Genomic DNA, 27,135 nt, shown 5'->3' on the forward strand with positions numbered 1-27,135 from the left:
TCTCGATGACATCATGCAACTGTTGAGAAATCTGCCTGATCAGAAATAGGACAATTAGTTAACAACATTTTACTCTTTTCCATAGAAACATTGTATTTGGTTACTATGTTTATAGTAGCGAAGATGATAATACATTTTTCATATTAATTTAATTGTCTCTTGCCCAGTTCCACATTCACAAATGCAGATTTACTAACAACAAACTCAATTATTTGTATTCACTAAGGAAACTGAGCAATACGTGTCAATGAGTTCTTCCTCACAAAAGCAAAAAAAAAGCTGTCAAAATAATGATTATATGCAATATATTCAAAGTCTTTCAGTGATTTTGGCCAGGTTTTTTTGTTTGTTTGTTTGTTTGTTTGTTGTTTTTAGATTTGTTTTGTTTTTGCTGTATTTCTGTCTTTTGCACTAATTTATGTTTAATTGTCTTGATGTTTCATGTATTTGTAAGCCATGCTGCTAACTTCTTTGTTCATGACTTCAAATAAATTACACCGAGACTTTAAGTCCATTTTGCTGTAGCTTAATTGTTTGGCAAAATTCAGCTATTTTTGGCAATAAAAATAAACAGACAGACATATCTGCTTATTTCATTGAAAATGCCACACAAAATTAATATTTAATTAATACTTATTAATTAATATTTAATATTTATCCCCCCCGTCATTTGTGAAGAACTAAGGAAAACAGCAACAGCCTCATGTACAATACAATTGTGATGTTGATCATTTTGAACTTACTCTTCAATATTGTATTTTTATCTACTTATTAAATCAAACTATACAGGAGGGTTTTGGTGAACATGTACACTCTTCAAACCATACATTCACACAAGCAGTTGCCTGAGCAGCAAGTCTGAACAGTTCCTCTGGAACAGCTCATATGAAACTGCCTTGCTGAAGGGCACCACAACAGAGTTTAGAGGGGATGTTACACAACCAACACCAACACCAGCTTCCCTGCCTTGATGAACTCAGCTGTGTGGAATTTGGTTTTTCCATTATAGTAAACAACCAATTAAATTCTGTTTTGCCCTCTCTAGGAGCAAATGCATATAACTAAATTAATTAAAATTAGACTGCAATCTCTTAATACCCCTTGCTAGAACAGTCAAGTAAAATCTACTGAATGAAAACACACACCAGGGGTTTGTGATGACAATGTGCTCCACTGGGTATTCACTGATTTCCTTTGAGTGAATCAAAAATTTGAATAAAAAAAAAAAAAAAAAAACACAAGGCCACATTTTTCTAAAATACAATTTAATGACACATTTATAAAACACAAAAGACAGAACATTGTACATTTTAGTGGTTATAGTTGGCTATATTATACTGTATTTTTGCATACACATTGGTTATAGTACCTTTAGTTAAATCATTGAGGGCAATAATACAGCAGCGGTACTGATCCATGATTTTAGTTAGGCCACAGGAGAAGATGCGATTCTGTGCTGAATATGTTTTGATAAAACACACAGGCAACACATTGTGCAGTGCTCAGAGAGAGAGAGAGAGAGAGAGAGAGAGAAATTACAAATGGCTTCCAGTTTTGAGTTTTTAAGAAAATGCACCTCCTGTATCACTTCCCTGCTCTGAAAAAGTCTTACTATTGTTCCACTTTACTCAAATCATCAACATGTGTTAGGATTAAGGCACACAGGTTCAGGCACAGGTTTAACAGTGTAAGTCCGTTCGGTAACAGTCACATCATCATATCATTTAATGGCCATTAGTTACAAAAGTGGAAAAAATAAGCACTTCATCATAGGATTGCATTGCATTCCAAAGCTGTGTTTCTTTGGTATAGTTTAACACTGGTATCGGACGGTGACATTGGACTAAAACAAGAACCTGGCGGTGACAGCGGTGTATCTGTTTAAATGTATATGATGGCTTTCATCCTGCAGCGCACGGCTCATTGGACAAAACACTGACGGGGTTACAGAGTTACAGTTACCGCCCAGCCAGCCATGCAAAATACACATGCAATCATGAGATTAGAAGGCATTTAGGGTAAAAGCAGCGAACGCTATTTAATAAGCTGTGTCCATTTTATGGGCACCAACAATGACACCTGCAAACCCCCCTAACGTCCAGCCCAGATTTGCTAAACAGCACAGCTGATAGTAACAGCAGCTCCTTTGTGCTGCTAAATGTCTTGTTCAGGCTGAGAAGTCCCGACTCAAACGCAACCTTCTCCATGATGTCGCACAGAATATTGTCCTCATTTTGTTGAAAAAAAAAAAAAAAAAAGACACTCCAAGAGACGGGCAGATTTAGGAAAGCTTTCCATCTCCATCTTTACATCGTCCACTTCAAAATAACAAGACGTCCTTCCAGGTCTTCATCTTGTGAGTGATCTGTATGGTTTTGGTCAGTATGTATTATGATATATGTTGATAGCAGTTCAGCCGTGACTGTCGCTCTGCAAATAAAAACGATTCTTCACAACAAAAATCTACAAAAGTGTGCCGTATAATGTATGTATCAGCTTTTTTTGATGTTCACCGAACATTAAAACCTGGAAATCTCATTTTCACAGAGTCCCAGATGTTCCAGTTGTGCACGGGAGCCCTGCTTTGTTTGTCGTTAGAAGTCAAGATCCAGCCCCTCTTTTGACAGGTTCATGTTCGTACTATCGAGGAACTTGTCGGTGACTGGTTTCAAATGCTTGGTCACCAGCTTGAGGTTGGTCTCGTGGAGGATAACCTGGGTCAAGTATTTCTCTCGCTTGATTTGCTCCTTGACGGCGTCTGGGACGTCTGGGATTATGTAGGACAGGATGAACTTGGTAAGGTAAACAATGTGCTGTACAGAGAGGAAGAAGAGGCATCTGTTAGTATGTTTTGATAGAAAACAAGCTGGGAAGAAAGACACATTTCATCGACTGCAGTTCTGTCAGATGAATTACTAATGCTGCAAGAGCTGAATTGCCTCTACTGTATATTAGTGAGCATTTTATTTAGGGTTTGACTGTTTGTCATGTTCTTACCTCTACAACAATTATAAAAGCCAATTTGGCAGCAATCACATGCCAGTAATAGATACTGTACTCATATTCCTTGGGGTGCCCAGGAGGATACCGGAAATCTCGATACCTACACAATAAAAAAACAAAATTATCAGCTTTTAAATGGCAACAAAGATCAACTTGGACCCAATTTCTGATCACATTTCCAAAATTTCCAGCCACCCAACCGTCATTTTAAAAATTCCAATTCATCTTAAAAGGACAGGTGTTACACATTTCAAACTGTGTAGACAATTTTCGGCTCTCTACAGTCCCTCCAGGAAAAATATGGCATTGCAGTGAATTCAAGCTGTTGGTATCAGCTTTGCCACAGGGGTCAGCCTGTTTACCTGCAGGTGGTGATGTTATTGAACCAGTAAGGTGTTTTCTCAGGCTTGCTCGTGTTGGAGAAGTCCTCAATGTTGAATATGGACAAGGTGCTGTTGATGTAGCCCTCCATGGTGTTTTCAGAGTAGTCTCCATACGGGTACACAGAGAAAGACCAGTAGTACACCAAGCGTGGGATCATGTCTGATGTAAAAGCAATGATCATCGCCTGTTGGAACACCAGAAAACCAAGTAAACAGACAGAGAGCAAGTTAAATATTATTATCAACTGTCAACCTCAGGGAGAATAAACTGCAATATTTGATAGACGGAGATTGTGATCATGTGACATGCAGACGTGTGCGTCTAAACGGTTACTTACATTTGTGGCCACAGCCAAGATGGCAACGCCTTGGAGGATGGGCTGCCAGGCCCCTATATCCTGGGCCTTCTCTGGCACTATGCGGCGAAACTGAGTAGTGATCTTCCAGGCGTCCACCCGAATCTCAAACAGGTTGTTGACCAGCGCCAGGACTGGAGCCAGGGGGAAGGAGGCCACAAACAGGGTCACAAAGCCAAACTGGATCACTGTGGGCACAGAGACGTAACACATGCATAAAGACAAAAGCCAAGTGTAGAGTACAACCACTAAGGAGGGTGGGTGTGAAAAAGCACATGCAAGCTCCTACACGCTCAGAACATATGCAACACTCCAAGACACAGCATTGCACCATGATGTTTGTGTGCACACACTTCAACATGCACGGACATGTTGCAGCGTGTGACATAATTGCTGTGTCTTCCCTAGTATCACTGACTTTTCATACAACACAGGAAACAAACCACGGAATTTTGAGGGTTAAATTTAAACTTTTTTTTCCCCTCTTACCCATTTCAAGATATTCATAGAACAATCCTAATTTTCCTATTGGCTGGAGCTGATAGTCCTGTTCCCAGCGAGGAATCACCTTCTCTGAACCCACTCGGGTGCAGTAGCGGAATATCAGGTTCTTCACCCACCTGCGGAGGAACACATGAGAGTATAAAACTGTCTCAATATTATACTGGGCAGTTAGCATGCAGCAGTACTGATGGATATGGCAAAAAACAAAACAAAACAAAAAAAAACATCCTATTGGGACTATTTTGTCAAACACTGCTGGAAATGACAGTGTTAGAATTTCCATTTTTTTTTTACTGAAAAACATATTAAAATAATGTCAATGTGCTTTTTTCTGCTCTCTGTACCAAACGTGTGGGACAGTGTGTGTGACAGGCCAGGGTTTCTCTGTATCACCACAATACTTCATTTACAATGGTGTTTGTCACATTTTCCTTTATCAAAAAATTGCAGCTACTGTGAGTTGGAAATTACTACTACTACTACTACTACCACCACTATTACTAATAATGATGATGATAATAACTATCAAAATCCATGTTCTTCATAAAGGCAGTAAAAAACTGCCTTACAAAACAAGTCATAAACTCATCAGGTTTTAAAATAAAACGGATAAAAAATAAAATAAAAAATAATGAATGAAATGAATGAAAAAAAAACAGTGTAGCATATTGCAATTTTGATAATAGTTGCTCATTCCTCGTACACAGTATAGCTGTTGTAACTACAGCTGCTAGCCCAATTCCCCTGGCATCTATACTAAACAGCAGTTTTATTGACTTGTCATGGTTTCTATGAGGTGTTACAATCCAGCGTCACTGTATCGGTCTCTGAGAACATCCGAACCTCTGCACTTCGCCTAATGTCCTAAGAATTGTGTTGCACTAACTGTGGTTAGGTCTGGTCCTAATTTGTTTTCTTGCAGCCTGTCATTTGTCTCATAATGAGGATAATGAGGATGCATCTGATAAGGATGAATGGCTGCTTACGGCATTAGGACCTCCTGAATGTTATTCCAGATGGCTTTTCCACCCATGATGACGGTGAGCTGAGTGGTCAGCTCAATCAGACAGCCCCCGGGGTCACACTGTAAAAAAAACAGTGATAAAATCAACAAAAGTAATGGTTAAAGTGAATCAGCAACCCAAACATTTCTCCCCGAGTGCACTACTGTTTCTGCCCACCAGGGGAAGTAAAGCTTCAAATGATTCATTAGACATCACTTACAATCGAGAACAAACACTGTGGTCAAAGCGTACCTCCTCGTTCCGGTACTTCCCCAGTAGATAAACAGGTTGTCCGGGGTAGCCGACCACCTTCCCCTTGGCAAAGGCGATGTAGAAGCAGGAGGAGTAGTAGTTGACGAACTGAAACAGGAACATCTTCAGAGTCAAGCTGTTCTCGTACTCCGTCTTGGTCCGTGGGAGCTCTGTTTTTGTGTGTGAGGGTACGGGATCAAACCACTGTCAAAGTCAGTAAACTGAAGAGGCACGATTCAAATAAAGTTTTGAATACTGTTATCAAAATGTGAAAGGTTTCTGTAGACTTGTTCTTGCGTTAGGTGTTTTATCATGCACTGTGAGACTGAAATGTTACCAAAAAATGTCCAGAAGTTGTACTGACTGTAGCAAAGAAAGCACGTCCGATTCTAAATTTGGGTTCGGATGCCTCACCGAAGTCGGTGATCCAGATGGCAACTCTCTCGTAGAGAATGTTGAGGATCATGATGACGACGAAGCTAATGATGGAGGCTGTGACGGAGGTGGCCATCTGCGGCGTCACGTACTCCTTGAAAGGCTCCAGCTCCTTCAGGTCCTGAGCTCTGAGTTTTTTCGAGAAGGAGAAGAACACAGCCAGGCGGTACACGATGATGGCCACCACGGACGCCAGGATCAACAGAAGCTGCAAAAAAAAAAAAAAAAAAAAAACAACAACAACATGAAGATGAAATGATAATTCTTTATGTTTTGCAGAGTCAGTAAAAGTTGATGAACACACTGAAATACAATGACTTCTTATTTGTTATCTTTAAAAATGTGATAAACAGGTTTCACTGAATGAACAGCGCCAATGTAACTGAAAAGAAGGAACAGGACAGTATGATATTGCGACAAAAGAAGAGAGAAGAGAGTATTTATCATACATTACCCAGAACAGGACGGTCCCCATCCCTAAAGACACACGAATACACCGACCACAAGCTGTAAAAGGCACTTTTTCTTTCACCTAGAGACAAAAAAAGGTATTTTAATAACATGAAAAATCTTGAACTTGACTATCAGGAGACTATCAAGCCTCTAAAAAGTCATCATTTCAAACAACATATATTGAAATGCATATTCAGTATTTTTTTGTATTTTAATGGTTGCTTTTTGTAGTTTTCATATTAATGCTATGATCACAAACATTGTTTCTAAGCAAGTACAACATTAACCATTCACAGTAAAAAAAAAAAAAAGAAAGAAACTTGACATGCAAACAACATCAAACGGCTCTAATTTGGAGTTTGTTTGCATGATTTGTATGATTTACTCGTGTGATAGGGTTTATCCTCTCGTGGATACACTTGGCTTCGTATTCCGGACGAGGCTGCTCTTCCTGCTCCAGGAACTCCACGGTGTCCCACTCGTACTCCAGCTCCGCCTGGTAGCGCTTCCAGAATTCCAGGAACAGCGTAACTAAAGACAGGAAGTGAAAAGGAGGAGGAAAAAAAAATCAGCTGGCAGCATGAATGAAGGAAAACAAGAGAATACACATGCGTCATGGCTATAACCTGTGTGTTTCTCCCTAATGTAACGTGAAAACTCACACGGCCTCTGTCTTTAACTGGTCAGAGAAAAATGCTCACTCTATTCTATTCTATTCTATTCTATTCTATTCTATTCTCTCCTAACGTGGAAATGCTTTGAAACGGTGAAAACGTCCGCTGTGTTAAAACTGTGAACAACTTACCCCAGATTGACATAAAAACAGCAAACACCAGGGTTCCAAAGTTATCAAATATGCAAAGTTTCTGAAAAAGGACAAAAAGAGACAAAACATTTACATCAAAATTCTCTAAATTATGCCTTAACTCTAACCATTCAAAGCAGGGGTGCTGTATGTCTTTGGGCAAAAAACCAGCGACGAATATTTCAATATTTAAATCCTCTAACTGTAGCACATATTGGTGATTATTAATACTGAAGTATTAAGTAATAACATGAAGAGGTCTATTCCAAAAAATAATGCAAAAGACCCTTTCAGAAGAAAACTGAAATTCAACTACATACCACAAAAGCACAGGTAATTCCATCTTCAACAACATTTTAATAGCAGACTAGCAGTAACTGTCTGTATTTTTAAATGGAAGGTATATGCTTAAAAAAGAAACTCTTCGACTAGTCCAATATTATTTTTTTCATCCCCTGAAACACAAGGCTTTCAAAAATGACCAAGACATTTCCTGTGAATAAAGTCAGGGGTATGAATTTGCAAAACCTAAAGAATAAATGGAGGCCTTTATTGCAAAATGGCATAACATTTGTGAACATGTGAACACCTTATTCTTCATATAAATAATGAATGACAGATATCTTGTTTTTCTATTTTGGGGGGGGGATGGAATGGAATGACACCCTTCAAACCTACTGTGTTGGGGAAAAAAAAAAAAAAAAAAAAAAAATATATATATATATATATATATATATATATACCGTATTGACCCGAATAAAAGACGACCCTGATTTTAAGACGACCCCTCTTTTTCAAGACCCTTTTTTGGAAAAATACTTTTTATATGGACATTCTGCCAGGAGCGGACTTACCATTAGGCAAAACTAGGCGGTTGCCTAGGGCCCCAAGTACCTGAGGGCCCCATAAAACTCCTCATACACTTATGGTTAATACAGTTATTACTTATTTGCGCACATTAATTATGCTTTTGATTAAAATACTTTCGCTAAAATGTCAGCAGAATGCTTATCGTATTATGTGTGTCTCGGGGCCCCTGTTTTGTGTGTTGTCCTCTCATCTCAGAGGGCCCCATGTCTGCCTTTGCCTTGGGCCCCAAATTTCTTAAATCTGCCACTGCATTCTGCAACACCAGCCCATGCTAGCTTTAAACTCAGTGCGGGGTATGTTGAACTCTGTGGCAACTTAAAGTGCTTTTTGCTGCATCACAGCCCTCGTAACGGGCAGTCCTTCACTATGTTTCTCATTCACAAAATCGCACACCCTCCTGTCAGTCTCGTTGAATCGACCAGTTTGTGGACCAGGAAAAGCCCTTCTCTGGCTGTGGGCATTTTTTAGCTCTTCTTTCTGAGACCGCCACCGTCTCACATTGCACTCATGGCCATGGTTAAGGGATGTTTATTTACCTTGACAGTTTCGGAGGTAACTTCAGAAAGCGTCCAACTGACAGCCGGAGCGGCATGTCAGCTGGCTGCTACATTCAAGCGGGTGGCGGCGCACACCGGCCGGCCCACCTGATGCCAGGCCACGCCCACCCGGTCAGGTCTGCCGGATCTGACAGGTGCGCGGCACACACAGACTGCCATATATACCTTTCATCATAAATCAACTTTTGTTTATACGCGGTTGCAGCAGCACCATGGACAGCGACACAGACAACATGATTGATTATTGATTGCGCGACGCGGCCATTAGCCGGTAATCGCGCTGCGCATTAAACGATTTTGCAGAGGCAGGAGGAAAGTTGCATGATTTACGTTGTATCCACGTTCGCGCGCCGCGTGCGTGACCAGTGGCGGTTCTGCCCATGTTGCCGCCCTGGGCGAAATTACTGCCTTACGCCCTACTGTTCTAGCCACGTGCGGCGAGAACTTCCAAGCGATAACGGCCGCTATCGGTGCCCCTCTGGCGGCTAGACGCGCCCCTCCCAGAGCAGGGGCGCCAACACCTACACAAATACCTTTTTTGGAAAAATACTTTTTATATGGACAAAATCTTGTTTGCATAAAAAAAAAAGCCACCGGTCAGCATCAGGCGGCACTGGCTTGATGCCTACAGGTGCCGCGCCCACCCGGTCAGGTCTGCCGGATCTGACAGGTGAGGGCGCACACATACTGCCATCCTCTCATTATAAATCAGCTTTTGTTCATACGCGGCTGCAGCAGCACAACGGACAGTGACACAGACAACATGGTTGATTATTGACTGTGCAATGCGGCCATTCGCCGGTAATTGCGGCATCAGGCGAGCCTACCTACTGGTTTATATGCAAGCACAATACATGTGTATTTGCTTAGACCCCAATATTAGACGAGGGCGTTTTTTCAGGGCATTTTCAATGGAAAAAATATTGTCTTATATTCAGATGAATACGGTAATAGAAAACTGCTTTGCAGCGAGGATGATTTTTATTTTTATTTTTTTTTTTGCTCTCATGCCGCCCCCCCACGTGACATGAAAATATGCCGCCCCGGGCGGCTGCCCGCTTCGCCCGTGCCTAAAACCGCTACTGTGCGTGACCATGCATGTGCTCGTGCATGAACGCCCGTACCGTGCTGGAGCACACCCCTTCCAACCGTGCCAGAGTGGGCGAATTGTGCTGTATTCAAGCACGGAACATATGCAAGTACAATACATGTGTATTTGCTTAGACCCCCAATATAAGACGAGGGCGTTTTTTCCGGGCATTTTCAATGGAAAAAATATCGTCTTATATTCAGATCAATACGGTATATATATATATATATATATATATATATATATATATATATATATATATATATATATATATATATATATATATACAGTACAGGCCAAAAGTTTGGACACAACTTCTCATTCAATGCGTTTTCTTTATTTTCATGACTATTTACATTGTAGGCTAGATTGTCACTGAAGGAATCAAAACTATGAATGAACACATGTAGAGTTATGTATTTAACAAAAAAAGGTGAAATAACTGAAAACATGTTTTATATTCTAGTTTCTTCAAAATAGCCACCCTTTGCTCTGATTACTGTTTTGCACTCTCTTGGCATTCTCTCGATGAGCTTCAAGAGGTAGTCACCTGAAATGGTTTTCACTTCACAGGTGTGCCTTATCAGGGTTAATTAGTGGAATTTCTTGCTTTATCAATGGGGTTGGGACCATCAGTTGTGTTGTGCAGAAGTCAGGTTACTACACAGCCGACAGCCCTATTGGACAACTGTTAAAATTCATATTATGGCAAGAACCAATCAGCTAACTAAAGAAAAACGAGTGGCCATCATTACTTTAAGAAATGAAGGTCAGTCAGCCCGGAAAATTGCAAAAACTTTAAATGTGTCCCCAAGTGGAGTTGCAAAAACCATCAAGCGCTACAACAAAACTGGCACACATGAGGATCGACCCAGGAAAGGAAGACCAAGAGTCACCTCTGCTTCTGAGGACAAGTTCATCCGAGTCACCAGCCTCAGAAATCGCAAGTTAACAGCAGCTCAGATCAGAGACCAGATAAATGCCACACAGAGTTCTAGCAGCAGACCCATCTCTAGAACAACTGTTAAGAGGAGACTGCGCGAATCAGGCCTTCATGGTCAAACAGCTGCTAGGAAACCACTGCTAAGGAGAGGCAACAAGCAGAAGAGATTTGTTTGGGCCAAGAAACACAAGGAATGGACATTAGACCAGTGGAAATCTGTGCTTTGGTCTGATGAGTCCAAATTTGAGATCTTTGGTTCCAACCGCCGTGTCTTTGTGAGACGCAGAAAAGGTGAACGGATGGATTCCACATGCCTGGTTCCCACTGTGAAGCATGGAGGAGGAGGTGTGATGGTGTGGGGGTGTTTTGCTGGTGAGACTGTTGGGGATTTATTCAAAATTGAAGGCACACTGAACCAGCATGGCTACCACAGCATCCTGCAGCGACATGCCATCCCATCCGGTTTGCGTTTAGTTGGACGATCATTTATTTTTCAACAGGACAATGACCCCAAACACACCTCCAGGCTGTGTAAGGGCTATTTGACCAAGAAGGAGAGTGATGGAGTGCTGCGGCAGATGACCTGGCCTCCACAGTCACCGGACCTGAACCCAATTGAGATGGTTTGGGGTGAGCTGGACCGCAGAGTGAAGGCAAAGGGGCCAACAAGTGCTAAACACCTCTGGGAAGTCCTTCAAGACTGTTGGAAAACCATTTCAGGTGACTACCTCTTGAAGCTCATCGAGAGAATGCCAAGAGTGGGCAAAGCAGTAATCAGAGCAAAGGGTGGCTATTTTGAAGAAACTAGAATATAAAACATGTTTTCAGTTATTTCACCTTTTTTTGTTAAGTACATAACTCCACATGTGTTCATTCATAGTTTTGATTCCTTCACTTAGAATCTACAATGTAAATAGTCATGAAAATAAAGAAAACGCATTGAATGAGAAGGTGTGTCCAAACTTATATATATATATATATATATATATATATATATATATATATATATATATATATATATGTATATGTATATATATATATATGTATATGTATATATATATGTGTATATATATATATGTGTATATATATATATATATATATATATATATATATGTATATATGTATATGTATATGTGTGTATCTATATATATATATCTATATATATATAGATATATATATATATATATGTGTGTGTGTATATATATATATAATAAAGCGCCACTATATATATATATGTATGTATATGTATATATATATATAATAAAGCGCCACTCACTTTTGAAGTTTCACAGGTGCTGTTTAACCTCCAGTAAGTGCAGTCTTTGTCACACTGTGGGCACATCACGATGGCTCCTCCTATCTCAGGGTGACACACCTCTTTGCTGCACCACAGTTCAACACATGGCACAGGTAAGACAACAAGCCTTTTTACAATTCAAATTAAAAAAATAGCTAGCAAGGGTATCAGCAGTAGCAACAACATACCTCCAAGTGCTTGTGTCTTGAGTTTTGAACCCATAAATGAAACAACCGAGTCCCACGATGGCGGCGAAAGCGAGCATGGCCGTGTAGAAACCCAGCCAGGCAAAGTAGATGCCGATCTTTTCCCCGTAGTACTTCCTGTAGAAGACAGAGCTTTTCAGGTAATTGTCTGAAATGGCATGCACTGTGGTCGCTTGTTAACTGGAGTCCTATTTTTGATTTACACTAATTGGACGTCTACTTGTAATATAATCAAATGGTAGAAAATGGCCAAACAACTCCATTGGCAAGGAAAACCCCATAAATGAAATTATACTCTCACTATGCAACAGAAACCCAGAAAAAACAAGGCTATGATTCAAAAGGTGATCCCACAGTGACACTGATAGATAACTGGTCAAACTAACAGCCATGTGTATATCAGCAAACTTAATTATTTTTCTACTTCGGTTACCTGATAAGGTCCAGTGGTTGCATTTTGTAGAAGCTCTTGGGGTGAGCCCATTCTTCATAGAGTAAGAGTCTCTCACTGGGGCAGCCCTCTTCTTTGGACCTGACATTGAACCTGCTCTGAGTCGTGCAAACACAAAACACAAAACACCTCAGAGGGAACTGCACAGTGCATTTATATTTGACATCGTAGTCACTGTGGAGCAAAGACACAGAGCAAAGAATAGTCGAGTATATTAACAAACACTTGGATATGATAAAGGAAAGATATGCACTGCTCTTTTACCAAGCAGAAATAGCATAAACACACCTAACATTATTGTGACAATATCATTTACACAAAAAGTGCATTTTAGAAGTTTAGTAAGACATTTGCCTGGATGTTGTTTAGTTCATTGTAAGTCTATATCCTGATGCCTGGCCTCAGGGAAAGCTAAAAGGTTTAATATTACATTATTAAAACATTGTTTCATGGACCTTTCTGACTGTTCAGGAAGAACTCTGGATGAAAAACTAGTGCGTGCATAAAATACACATGCAGGTAGCTCAATACACTGCACTGAAGAGTGTGACTTACATCATGGAGAGGATAGGCAGCTTTATACACTCCACCATCCAGCAACTTTGTAATGCCAAACTTCTTTATTTTCCCTCGTATTTCATAGGGCGCTCGGCTCAGGATGTAGTACGCCTGGGATAAAAGACAAGTTTGGCATGGCTAACATTCATGCCTTATCATATTACTGTTAAATGTGAAACATTGAATTATTGAAGTGAACAACAGGGACACAGAAAACAATTCTGTTAAAACATGCAAGGGCAAAAACTGCAGCTATTCATGCCTGCGCAAAATGGACTGCTTAACTTCTCTATGCAAATGGTGAATACCTGACAAGCTGATATGACAACATGAACTCTCCTAACATCCCAACTACACTTGACCTAACCTAATCTAAGGTTTTTACATGAAATTAACTATATCTGTTGAAAATGTCTCGCTGAGGGTGTGATGTGTGCTAAGCCGAGGAAAAACTGGTGCTGGTGCCGGTGTTCTGCAAGCTATATTTAAGATTTCTGACACATTTTTGATGCCAGAAAGAAGGAGTTCCAAGGTTCTCTTAAGGCTAAAATTTGAAAAAAAAAAAAAAAAAAAAAAAAAAAAAAGGTTTCAGTGGCCATCACCTACAAAGAAGCACATCATGAAGAACATATCGTGTAAGAAAACTTGTAACATTTTGCCTGAAACTCCTTTTTTCATCAAGCAACAACTCCAAACCAAAGATCATCTTCGACAACGGTCTTCAAATCCAACAGAAGCACTCACTATCAACACTTCTCTAACTTCTGGGATGAATTTTGTCCTCTAAATAAACCCGAAGAACAAGAAAAAACGGCACTATTTGAACTAGAACAGGAAAAAAGACAATCCTCTGCATTTAAGGCCTACTGGCAACATTAAGCTGCATTTAAAACTTATATGATTCAATATGATGATTTTAAAAACATTTTCAGGTTTGTTTAAGGACTTGCTGACACTGTGAACCAACTGAGAACTTGCCATCCTGCTCCTCATGGACTGGGTGAAGAACTGGTCCCTGTCCTTCACGTAGAAATACTCTAGGCGGTTTTTCTCGAAGGGGGCGGTGAAGAACTCCGTCTCCTTGGTGATCAGGTCCTCACTGGGGTAGAAGTGCTTGGTGATGCAGGAGAAGAAGCGCCACGGGGAGGGGCGGGACGACAGGTCGTTGGGCTCGATAGGAAGCTTGATGTGCAGGACCTCGGCGTAGGTGCACAGGACGTCCCATGGCATGTGGATCTTGACGAACATCAGTTTCTCATCTATGACCTGCAGACCACGAGGAATCCTCAGTTCGTTTTGATTTAATCAAATGTATATAAGTGATTACATGATACTAGGGATGTGAATCACAAGTTTCATCACGATACAAAATAATAGTTATTCTTTGGATGATATGATATTTGCCAATATCACAAAGTCAAGCAAGTTATGATTCTGATTGGATTCAATTCAGTGTCCGATCAATACAATCAATATGATATCATATGCTCATTTAACACAACGCTGTGTTTCAGGTGCTTGGCTAAGTTTGTCATGTTTCCTGAGTATCTTATCTCGTACTGGCATCATTTGCATATTGCATGTGATTTGTCAGTTGACCTGTCTTTTCTCTGAAATCCAAAATATTTCCATACTGCTGATTCATTGCCAAGAGGGGAGCAGATATACTTATTATATTTCTCTTGGCTGCTGGCCATGGCTGCTGTTATCTGACTGGACTATTTGAATGCTTAGGAAGGCGTGTGCCGTGGGAATTTCAAAATGTATCATATATTCATTATATCCCATCGTCTATCATTAGATCCATACATCAGTCCAGATCGATGGATTGTTACACCCTGACAAGATACCAATGAAAGAAACATGCATGCTTCTGACGATGTGCCCGTAAGTGTTAAAGAAGTTAAAGGTGCACTACACAAAACTGCAATGTGGGATAAGCATGTAATTTGATGGTTGAATACATGGTTCTCAATCGTTGACAGTTGATATGTTGTGGTCAGTTGAGTCTAAATGGTCCTCACTTCAATCGACCCTTGGCAATTTTGCACAGTGCACCTTTAACACACAGGCAAACAGAGGATGAACTTCTTCATTCATTTCTAATGATGAGTTAACCACCAAAACCACTTAAACTGGTCCATTAACTCTTTCATCCCTTGTTCTTTTTCATGGTTATGGAAAGCTACAGCCTATCCCAGCATGCACTGTGGGAGGAGCCAGGGAAACAGTCCTGTCTAGATGGTAACCCTAGATTTGGTAAACTCTTGCAAATCTAGTTTTGCTCTTGTGAGTGCAGCTAGGGTTAAAATTAAGGTTAAGATTAAGGTTAGGGAAGAGTCAAGCGCTACTGTGCTGAATCAGGGCGCATGGGTGAAAGTGTGTGAGAGTTCTGCAAATCTAGGGTTACCATCTAGACTCGACCCAGGAAAACACCCTGGACAGACGTTCACTTCATCACAGGATTAAAAGACAGACAGCCACAGTCACATTCATAGCCATGAAGAATTTCAGTAAAAAATCAATTAAATCAAGATCTGTATCACACAAGGGTTCAGTGGTTCTTGATGAGGAAGTGGTTCTACAGTAAATGTTAATAATGAGTCAGCAAACCCTCTGATTTGTTAAAAAAAAAAAAAAAAAAAGTAACTCAGAACCAAGGACTCATTGTGGCTCTTACAGATTTTTTCTTTTTTAAGAGGTTCGCCCCAGCACCATAAAGGGCTCTTACAGAACATATTTTGTTTTGTGTACTCAGTAGACTCTGAATCTGAATCAACATTTACAGGCCGAACAGGATCGTAATTTTAATTTTGATTCTAATTCTAGATTATTGCTCATCCTTCACACTGCCACAAACCAACCACATTCCCAATCAAACAAAAGAGCCCATTGAACACAGAATGAAGCATTCGTCTCTACATCAGCTCGGCCTGCCTCTCTTTGTCTCCATCCTCAAATGGACACTTTGTGCTGAGTGCAATCCACTTACAGATCTAGTGGCTTCCAACTCCATTCCCATCTTCATCAAGCTGGCCTCAAAGTACTCCCGCCGCCGCTAGGGACAAGAGCAAAGGAAATGGATTCAGTGAGGCTGTTGTCCAAGAGCTCCCTCCTCGTCTTGGACTCTGATTCAATTTCTGATCTGTCTGTTCTCTACTAGAGATATAAGCATGACTAATGGACCAGGCATTCAATGTAAATACACAGAACATCTGGCAAATGGTTCCCTGGGTGATTGTTTTAATCTAAAGCACAGCTTGTCACTGTTCTCCTTGAAAATCAATATTGTGGTTTTGAAGGTTTTGTTTGCTGTACCCCAATCAAAAGATTTTTTTTTTTTTTTTTATGTAACTGAGTTTCCTGAACTTTTGGACGTGTTCAAAAAAACACTGTGTAGTTATTACATTTTTACCTCATCACCTGAATCCCCCTTATTGGATTCATATTAATAACACGGAAAAAAAGAGTGGTCTGATTACATTACAGCCCTTAGGAGACCACTTGATTCATTAAAAACTGCAAATTTTCAAATGGAAGCAAATGCACACTTTTTAAAAAATATACACAAAAGCAGTGGTATTAGGGGGAAAATGCTCTAGTTGGAAAACTAGGGCATCATAACTAGTTAGTGGTTTATTTCCTCTGAGAGTAAGAACTATTTTCCCATGCTCCTATTAATAGTTTGTGAAATGTTTGTTCAACTTGAACAAACATTTGAACTTAGTTTGTCCAGTGGCAGTTATGAAATTAAGAGTTATACTAGAGTAAGAATTGCACCAATCCAAAATATTTCAGTCAGTCTGATATAAGTGACACAAAGGTCTCATCACAGTCTGCTAGCTGTCTGTTAATTGTGTGTGTGCTGAAAAAAAGGGGTTTGTACACAGTCCTGGCTCTGAAAATGGGAAACAAACAAAGCGGCTCGGACCGGGCCACACAGTGCTATTCTAGCCAATCAGCAACAGGGGCTGTTTGTGCTTGTGCACAGGACGGGGGGAAGGGGAGACGGGGGACAGGAGGCAGTGGGAACAAGAGGGACGGTAAATCTGGTTGTAGGTTTCAAATATCTTTCAGCAGTCCTTCTCCAGAATCGCTGACATCGCCTTTAAATAGGTTTGGGATTATTATGAGGAATTGCATCAGAAGCAGAGGCTCCAAGGTGAAGTAACTCCTGTGATCTGGCTTGGAACCAGCTTTCCCAGCTTCTTTGGAGCGGGAAAATTGCAAAACTGTCCGCTGCTCAGCTTCAGCACAAGTTCATGTGTGAGGCGCCCCAGCTTGTCAGCTCACTACCCATAACACCTCCACTCCACTGCAGAGGAACATGCATTTTTCTAATTTTCTAATTAAACTTAATTGACAGTTGACACAGCCACTTACCACAGGAGTGAGTTTCAAAACCCAGTGCATAAATTAAAAAAAAAATGCATGAGAGTCAATGATAAGATAATTTTCTGTGCTGTATTGCAAGACTTACTTTCATTACCAATGCACTGCTCCCTGCTCTTGCACAGAGGCCATTTCACAAGCACTTGAGTGTTACAGTTGCCACACTGCAGGCTTCAGTCTTCAAGGTATATGGATCTATAGCATTAGCAGGCATTATACCACACACCCTTCACTATAAATATATTGTGAAAGACAGCAGCCGCAATGGAGCAGTGGAACATGACACAGCGAAAATGAAAAACGCTCATCCCTGCTGCAAATGCCAAGCAGAACACATGCTGCTTTTTCCTTTTTCTAGCTGAATTTGTACATTTTATGACACTGTGAAATGGTAGCACTGGCAGATAATAACAAAGCAGTAGCATTGCAGAAGCCTGTTGAAGTGTCTATTGCTGTTAGACAGATGTAGTTGCACTGAAATACAAGTGATCGCCCGCCACACTCATGTATCTGACTGTATCAGAGCTGTGAAAACTTTACTCCCTCCCATCTCTTATCACAGGCATGCACCAACTGCATCTACTGGGAGGATTTAAGTTTTCAGAGATTCAGACCTGGCCAAGACAACAGTATTAAGACATAGATTTAAAAAAAATATACCAACAGTAATTAAATAAACAATAATTTGAATGGGAAAAAAAACAATATTGTATAAAATAAAAGAACTGTGTTTTTCCTTGAAACAAAGGCAGCTACCTCTAGAAACTGAAGAAAGGCCTAAAAATGCCTAGCAACAAAATCTAGAAACAGAGTCTCGACTTTGTTTTGAGGTCTTTCATTTGTGTTTAAACCAAATGAAATGAGACTAAATGAAAGTAAAGATTATTTATCCACACACACCATGCATAACAAGAGAACAAAAAAAAGGCATTAGAAGGCTGTGCAACACCTTCTGACTTGTGTTTTCTGCATGGACTAGTGCTCAGTGTGCCACAGCTGTTGAACAACCTTCTTTTATGCAACTTTAAACCTAAACTTGAGCATTACAAGTGGTTTCTTTCCCTCCATTATTTTGCTTTGAATTCTACAGGCAAGATTTTAGCGCTGAAAGTGAACAAGCGGCGCTCTGTTTCCCCAACAACGGCTGTCGAGGTGGGAGAGGAGCCGAGCTGCAGTGCTGGGACTGTTGTGCTGGGCGACTCCCGGGTGACACTGACTGTGAGACTGTGAATGTGGAACAGGGTGACTCTGAAAAAGCCTGTGTGTGCCCTGCAACACAATATCCTGGATATAGAAGGCTTAAGAAAACATGAAGATCCCTGTGCATACGCTGCTAAATACATAGGATCTACCACCTGTAACCAAGTCTGCTTATTATTATTAACTCTGGGCTTGTTTTTCTGTAAAGTCATTCATATTGGTAGTGCAGGTTATGTTTTTTTCTCTTTTTTGGCTTGTTTCATAAGTGTAGTTTCTAATGTTTTGTTATTATAAGTTGCAGTATTTTTGAAATGGTAGTTTATGAAATACAAAATATATTCATACATATTCATAAAAAAATTGAGTGAGTGGCTTCTGTCTCTCAGATTGTGGTAGGTAAGGTCACCTGTTTTGGGATTTTCTTTCTTTCTTTCTTTCTTTCTTTCTTTCTTTCTTTCTTCCTCTTTGGAGAGTCAAGTGGTTTCTCGTGGCCTTGTTTCTATAGATCTGGTTGGTTGTTTCTCGTCTGAGATCCGGCAGGTCTGCTTGTAATTAATCTAAACCTGTCGGCCGATGCACTGGAATAAATAAAAACTCCCTTAGCAAATAGTCAAGAGTCAGTATGCTGTGTGTTTAAGATTTCTTATTAGGTTCCTGTGAGTGGTCAGCAATATTTTACTGACGAGAGCCTATTTTCATTTCAATTTGACGCAGTTGTTTCATTTATCGTTTCTCTGCAAAAGGAAAAGATTTGTCCATTCAAACATATATGGCATGTAGTCAATAAAAACATGTATACGTCTATTGATGCATGCTTTATGTCAACCTCTTCCTTTCTCCTTGGTCTTATAAGAGAAATAACGTCAGAGAAGCTGACCTTTGAACAAATGAGCCTTAAACAATGGTGTGACTTTTTACTTTTACCAGAGACCTGCTGCTGTTCCTGCTGTCCTGAACAGGGCTTGTAAAAGATCCCTGATCTCAACAGGGATCAGCTGGATTTTTTAAAGCTTACATTAAATAACAGAAAAGTCACACAGAGAGAGCCCACCTTGCGTCGTAGGAATGTGTGCCTCTTCTCAAATTCCTTCTTGTCTTCATCCTCGTAGACCAGAACAAAGTCGATCCGCCTCACGCCGTCATTGAAGAACAAAGAGTCTGGTTTGTTGTTAAACTCCGCCTGAGGGCAAAAACAGGGATCATCTGGTAAATCTGCAGCCTCAAACTCGTATTCCTCTTCCTCCATAATGTTGTACATGTTTTCAGGTGAGGAGAAAGACCGGTTGGTCTGCACAGGCAGACCGTCTTGAGTTCAGTCTCGTCAAATTATGACCTTGAGCAACGTCTTCCACCTGGGATCTGGGCCGCCAGGGAGAAGCGGGAAGAGTCAACAAATGTTGTGGCACCCTCCCTTCTCCTCTTTCCAGACCATTGCATTTGTAAGTTTACATGGTATACAGCTATTGCAAGTGCATGCCAATATTTGAAATATTACAATAATAAATATTCACTCATTTCTATACTATGTCACACCTTTCATGTCATGAATTGCAGTTCAAAGTGCTTTACAAGAAAAATAACAGAAAACAATAATAGCAGTACTAAAAAACACAAGACACATGGAGCACAATGTACAAAGGAAAATAAAAATGTTGAGACAATAAAAACCTAAAAAGATTACAAAGAAAAAAAATCCATGGTAATAAAATATGTTGATCATGATTAAATCAGTCCTAAGATATAGCCTAAGAGCATAAAACAAGTATAAATGGAATAAAACAAGTATAGGAAATATAAAAGAAATATGAAATAACAGTAATGTTGTTAGAAAATAAAAAAGTTTAAAAATTAATTAAGTGCAAGGTCATAAACATAGGTTTTAAGCTATTTCTTGAAACTATCTTTTGTGATTCATTTTTGGGGCGTGGAGCAAACCAGCACTAGACAGTCTGAGGAAACGGGTTTGGAACAGACTCAGATAAGCAATCACAGAGGTATGACGGTGTTTATAAACAAGTTAAAGAATTAAAAGAATCCTTCACGTTACAGGGAGCCGGTGCAGTGAGGCTCGACCTGTTGTGATATGCTCTCTTCTCCTGGTTTTATCTTACATCGTCCTTTACATGTTCAACTGGGAAGTGTGCCACGTGGTTAAAATAAATAAAGACTTGAAACTATTTGTAACACCTGGTTTAACGAGTCAACATTAATACTTGTATGATACATAATGTCTCCTATGTGAAGTGTGCTACAGGGCAGAGCTTTCCTCAATGTGGCTTAGGGGCCTAGACTCTATGCCAAACTCATAAAAATATTAATCAGTCCCTCTACAGTGTGCATGCAGGTCATCTGCTGGGTTCACAGTGTGGCTGTGAGCTGAGCCGACTCACCTCCTCTGCTTTGGCCACTGAGGCTCCTTCTTCTATCGTTTCATATGTTGGTAAAAACTCCTGAGGATAAACTGTGAAAAAAACACACCAAACACACATATATCAGTAACATGTCTAGAAATACCCACATGCATACGGCACACATGCACAGCACTCTGGTAATCTCAGTGAAGGTTCACCTGCATTGTTTAACTTTGACCCAAAATACAAAAAAATAAATAAATAATCTATCCAGATAGTTTCTGTGTGTAACAGACAAGAGAAAAAAAAGGTTGATTATTTTGGAGTTTTATTAATTTCACCCAAAATCCCTCACATTATGTGCTTTGATTTCTTTTGATGATGTGAATTTATTTATTTATTTCGGTTTTATATTTTGTATTTCCTTTGCGCTCATAGTTAGCGCCTTTATTTTGAAAAATTGTGGAAGTGATGTCCATACCGTCCGGTCGGTCCGACTCTCGTCAGTCTGCCTTGACCCTGACTGCGGGAGGTATGTACATCAAGCGACTGTTAAGAAAAAGTTATATTTACAAGTTTTAATGACGATTTCTTGAAAGTAATGTAAAGTAATGTTGTTTGGTGACATGTTTGTGGTGTTTTCGGTCACGCAGTGTAATCGATTAGCTGCTTTTGAGCAGGAAAAAGTAAGCTAGCTTTTCACGTGTTCTACCTGTGTGTGTGTATGTGTAAGTGGGTGTGTGGAGGGGTGCGCAGGAGCGCGCGTGCCAACTTTTCTCTCCTTTTAATGCAACTTAAGATATTTTACTCTTGTGTTAGGTGTTGTATGGAGAGGATGAACACTCACACCCTGGTTTGTTTTATCTTATCACGCTGCAGGTATGTGTACAGGTGTTTAGTGTCCTGTGCTATGTTCAGAAATTGTATAATGTAAAATTTGACTTAAGGGGGACTGTTAGATGATGTGGGAGTGTCTGTGTGGGAGGTGCCTCTTCTTTGATGTACACTGTATTTTATTTTTATTCATTTATATTTAATTTATTTTCTGTGACATTTTTGAATGTTTTAAGAGTCTGCCTTGACCCTGACTGCGGGAGGTGTTGTATGGAGAGGATGAACACTCACACCCTGGTTTGTTTTATCTTATCACGCTGCAGGAATAAATTCCAGCCGAAAAGTCACCTCTGTGTCCAGTCTATTGTCGTGCACCAGAACACAACGCAGTGTAGTCGGAGCTTGCAGACCGTTCCGGCTACATGTGGATACAGTTTGATCTGGAGTCAAACTGTATCCACCCGCCTCCAATTCATTCTCATTATGGGTGGACAGATACAGTTTGTCAGTGTTCTTTGGCAGGAAATAGTTCCCAGTGAAAGGCTTTGCCCCAAAGGACTGTTAATTATGTTGTATATCAGTGTCATTGTTTTTGGAAAGAGTAAAAAAAAATGTCTTTTTCGGACTCTTTGACCTCCACAATCAAATTGTCGGAGGCTGGGAGGACTGCCTCACCAAATCATGCAATAACTATCTTGACGGATAGACCGCACTGGGATTAAGTGGGAAGTGGTGCACGGTTTCTTTAACTTTTTCAGCTCCACTGGAGCAAGAGGTTAAGAACTAAAGGGTGACCCAGTGGTGGCTGCTGAGGGGGAAGACTGTGTTACTCATTTGCTGAATGAAGTCACTCCTCAAAACACATTTGTACAAAGCTGCTTTCAATTCGTGAATCCAATACTTAAATTGTTCTTTTACCCCTTTATTTGCCTTTTCTCTGTTTGTTTTGTTCATTTATTATTATTATTATAATTTTTTTACTCGATTCTATGTATGTACACCACTTTTTAACTCTGTTTAAAGAGTGCTATGGAGTCCTGTGCTACAAAGTCTTGTTTCTCTACCCTTCGGGCTGCTAACGCCCCCCCTTTCAGTGTCACATGCTTATGTAGCAAACAGCTTCCTTAATGTCTCATCATGCATTTAAAGGCATGCACAAAACTGTCCACCCACGTTGTATCGCTCTCTGGAAAAAAACACAAATAACTCCCCATCTTACTGCAGTGTGGTCAACACTCTTTACCCATTAGCCTGCTCAAGGACCACCACACCAAGAAAACCATGATACTATTAACACCGGTCTGTTAGATGGGACTTAACTGTATTATGAGAGCTACTTCATATTTGATACAACAGCCAACATAACAGGCAGGGTGGAAAAGCCCTGTCTTATTTCCATTGTAAAGGAAAGCAGGAAAGCTAAGTGAAGGCAGATGTTGTTTTCAAAACACTGGCCTTAGAAACGCCCTGGGAAACGGATGGAGGAACAAGTGTCATCAAATCAGATTTTCCCTCGACAAGGATTGCACCAATCAAACAGTCTTGTCCGTAACAAGGCTCGCTGCACTAGACTATCAGCAAACAGTTTCCATTTGGGAGCGAATGACCGACATACAAGCCCCCTTGATGTCACTTCATATCAACAGAGTTGCAGCTTGGCTTTTACATCTTTGAGGCTCTCACATATTCAACATGCAGCATCAGAGACTCAGCCTAAACTCAGTCTATCTACCTTTAATGGGCTGATATCACCATCATGTAAATGAATAGTATGCATCGTCATCAGTAGTGCAATATAAAACTTATGTTATTTGAAAATTGGGTGCTTTAAAGAGAGACAGAATCTTTCATATTGGATGATTGATTTGTGTTTCTAGTGATGGTTACTTGCTGTATGACGATCATTAACTGGATTCATGATTTCACCAGCTGCCTATTTTCTAACAGTTAGTGGTGAATTAGTTAGACTGTAACAAACCACTATGTGTCACTGCTTTGGCTTGTTACTCAACCCTGGCATGCCCCAGGCCAACAGGCAAACTGTGAAAAAAAAAAAAAAAAAAACGTCTGTGATTGAGAATGAGTAAGTAGGAATGAAACTGAAGAACGCATGTTGAATCTATGCCTACATGCTGCCTGTATTAAAAAATATGGCTGTGTACAGACCACACGCCCACTGCTCACTTCCTCCCCAGAGGATATCCTCCACAGCAACAGATGACATGTGAAAAACAAAAGTTGCCCATGCACACACACACACACAAACACACAGGAAACACACGGCATCATCCTTCAGTTGTAAACAAAATGAACCTTTGGCCTTTTGGCAACAAACACTTTGGTAATAGCACATATTAAGTGGTAACTGACTTATCACACAGCACCTTTCTCTTTTGATATCTTTTTATTTTTATGAGGAAATTTACAAAATTGTTTGAGTCAAGGGCTGGAGATCAAATAATGAAACCTTTTATGCTTAATGCCAGCCGAGGCCAAGCGTCCCTCCCATCCCTCCAAGAGGAAATTCTTTTGTGCGTCAACCACCGGAGCGCTTGATGTCATTTATACACAGTAACACACAGAAAGTCCCACTGCAAGTCTCCATCTGGCAACAGCTAAATCTGGATAAATCACTAAATCACTGTTAGAGTCAGTACCTATAATTGTTTTTTTGGCTGCTGAATTTGCATTACATGCTCATTACATGCGTGCCAGAGGGGAGTGCAATATTGGGATACATGCTGTAGAATTCCCTGTAGCCTCCACTCACACCCCGCCCCTTCTGATTAATCATCCAAAACATTTTTGATTTCCATCAGCACAGGGTCCAGGTCCTAACACATCACTGCCAACAATTCAACCTGTGTAATTATTATCCCCAGTGGACCAGTTGCCGATCAGTGAGCAGCCAAAGATGAAAAAACAAACACATATAATGCAAACACTGTACATAAAACATGCGAAGCAGATCATAGATTCAGGGATTAAAATGAAGTATGAAACAACCTGAGAATGAGCACTAAACTGAGATTTTATCAGTGTTTTGCTGCTCAGTGAAATCTATAACGTGTCAGATTAAGCCAGCAGAGCCATGACTGCTGTGATCATTGTCGTGTCAAAGACAGGCAGCTGTATGAGCTTTAGTTGAGCAAAGTTTCATTTCAGGTTTCTATTCTGAGCGACGTGACGTAATACAAGAAACCAAGACACGCAACAAGACATACAAGTCATCAGTTCCAGCCAAAAGCACCATGCAGGGCGAGGAGCTATGTGCCCCCTTGGTTACTTGGCATCTCAGATATGAAACAAACATGGATTATGGCTGCATTCCATATGTATTTGGTCATGCTGATTGCAACCGAGTGCAAAAATCACAGCACTGTATCCTTCCTGTTTTATTTCCCCCCACAAATTAATTGGCACTGGCAGAGAGTTATATTTGAGAATGCAGATTTTGTTGAGCTGGCAATGACTAGGTCCACATCTATAATCTAATTATGCTGATTTGCCCTGTGGACATGTTTGTGTGAGAGAGTGCCCTCTAAAAAAACAAAAAAACAAAAAACAAAAAAGGGATGCACCACACCCCCATGTTGGATCTGACCAAAAGCTGAGCCATGCCAACCTCAGGCTCTCCTCAAATACCTTATCTAGGGCTTTAATGATGAATATATATATCTGAAATGGATAATTCACAAATACTCTACTTACTTTATAGTTTAGCTGCACCACTGCAGAAGATGACAAAATGGGGTTTGTGTTGCCACATGGCAGTTATGTCAATTTAAGACTGTGTTCACGCCTCAGAGAAAGTCAAATAGATGGAACTTTTAAAGTAAGAAAATGACTCCAGGGTCATTCAAAGTTTGTCAGAAACAGCTGGCAAAACTAAAAACAAAATGTGAAAAGCTCCAAAATAACACGAATGGCCTGGTGGGACAAAAAGAAAAAGACAATGGCAGCTGGAATCAGATCTCACGCTGTGCACCTCAAGAAAAAAACATGTCTGTCGAGAGAATAAGTGAAGACTGTGATCTCACCGACTTCCTCCTCTATCATTCCCAGGTCCGCGTCTCTCTCCAGCTCCTCCGTCTCAGACACGGAGTCCATCTCAAGGATGTCGTTGTCACTCATCTTCTAGCTCCTGCCCGGGGGGCCCAAGCCGCACCACAGAGCGAGACAAAACAAACAAACAAACTTGACAATCAACAGTCCAAAAACAGCCTGTTACAAAGGCTCGAAAGCACAGCCCGCTCCTTCATGCATTTTCCACTTTATTTCTCAACATCGATCCCAGCGACGAGGTTGTAAGACCAAGTTGTGACTTGAGAGAGGGGATGAAAGCGGGTGGGGTTGGAGGAGGGCTTTGGGCACATTTGACAGCTTGTGTTAAGATACGCCCACTCCACCATAGCCGCATTCTTACAGAAATATGTCTACTGTGAAGAAGAAAAAAAAAGTTTGCCCGGCCCATACACACACCACACCCTGTTGAAGAGTATGAGCAATAGATGTGAACGGATGTGCCATCCAAGTAGGGCAGGCAGGGCGCGCAAGTCGGCAACATCTGTAACATGTAAAAAAGTAGGCCAGAGTCTTAACAAATTAGATATGTTGTATATTTTTTTTATATAATGGAAGGATCCATCCATGCAGACACTGAAGACATCCCTAATATATATTTTGTTTTGTTTTGTCTTGCCTTACTGTTTCTATGGCGAAGTGGTGGGAACTTTTTCCACAGAGGACAAAAACATGCGACGGACCGGTGGATGTCAATTTTGCGTTATTTTTCCCACCCGCATTCTGCATAGACGTGCCCCTACTCTGCCTCTGATTGGCTGATCCTAACACTAACCACACATTAACGCTAACTTTAACCAACCTAACCAGCGAAGGGAATGAGTACCGACCAATCACAGGCCAAGTAGGGCGGGACTTCACGGAATGCGGGTGCGAAAAAATAAAGCAAAGCACGGTGTATGGCTAGACGAGAAGTTTACTTTTAACTTACATGATAAAGTCTTGTCCAGTGAAAAATAATGGGCTTTCTACATAGAAATAACAAGGCCTTCCAAATCTGCAGAGAAAGAATCATTAGTTAGTTTCATGGGTGATTTGTAAAGATGCAGCGTAATGGGTTCACAGTAGCCTAATATTTCTTTAACTTATGACATATGACAGTGTTCTG

General features: G+C 40.5%; 1 protein-coding gene across 1 annotated transcript; it reads right to left on the reverse strand.

The window, feature by feature from the left end:
- Positions 1-2,243: 2,243 nt before the first annotated feature.
- Positions 2,244-26,299, reverse strand: ano6 (anoctamin 6). Its single transcript, XM_030045831.1, has 20 exons — positions 25,985-26,299; positions 21,150-21,220; positions 19,811-19,939; positions 16,160-16,225; positions 14,146-14,433; positions 13,165-13,278; positions 12,592-12,707; positions 12,141-12,275; positions 11,932-12,037; positions 7,196-7,256; positions 6,776-6,921; positions 6,392-6,469; positions 5,917-6,145; positions 5,503-5,672; positions 5,233-5,330; positions 4,232-4,362; positions 3,725-3,930; positions 3,366-3,571; positions 2,998-3,103; positions 2,244-2,813 (listed from the first exon to the last, which is right to left on the reverse strand). Exons 1-20 carry the CDS (start codon positions 26,076-26,078, stop codon positions 2,595-2,597), a joined length of 2,769 nt encoding a protein of 922 aa, XP_029901691.1. The 5' UTR covers positions 26,079-26,299; the 3' UTR covers positions 2,244-2,594.
- Between the last annotated feature and the right edge of the window lie 836 nt (positions 26,300-27,135).

This window comes from Myripristis murdjan, chromosome 23, assembly GCF_902150065.1.
Source record: "Myripristis murdjan chromosome 23, fMyrMur1.1, whole genome shotgun sequence".
Lineage (NCBI taxonomy): Eukaryota > Metazoa > Chordata > Actinopteri > Holocentriformes > Holocentridae > Myripristis > Myripristis murdjan.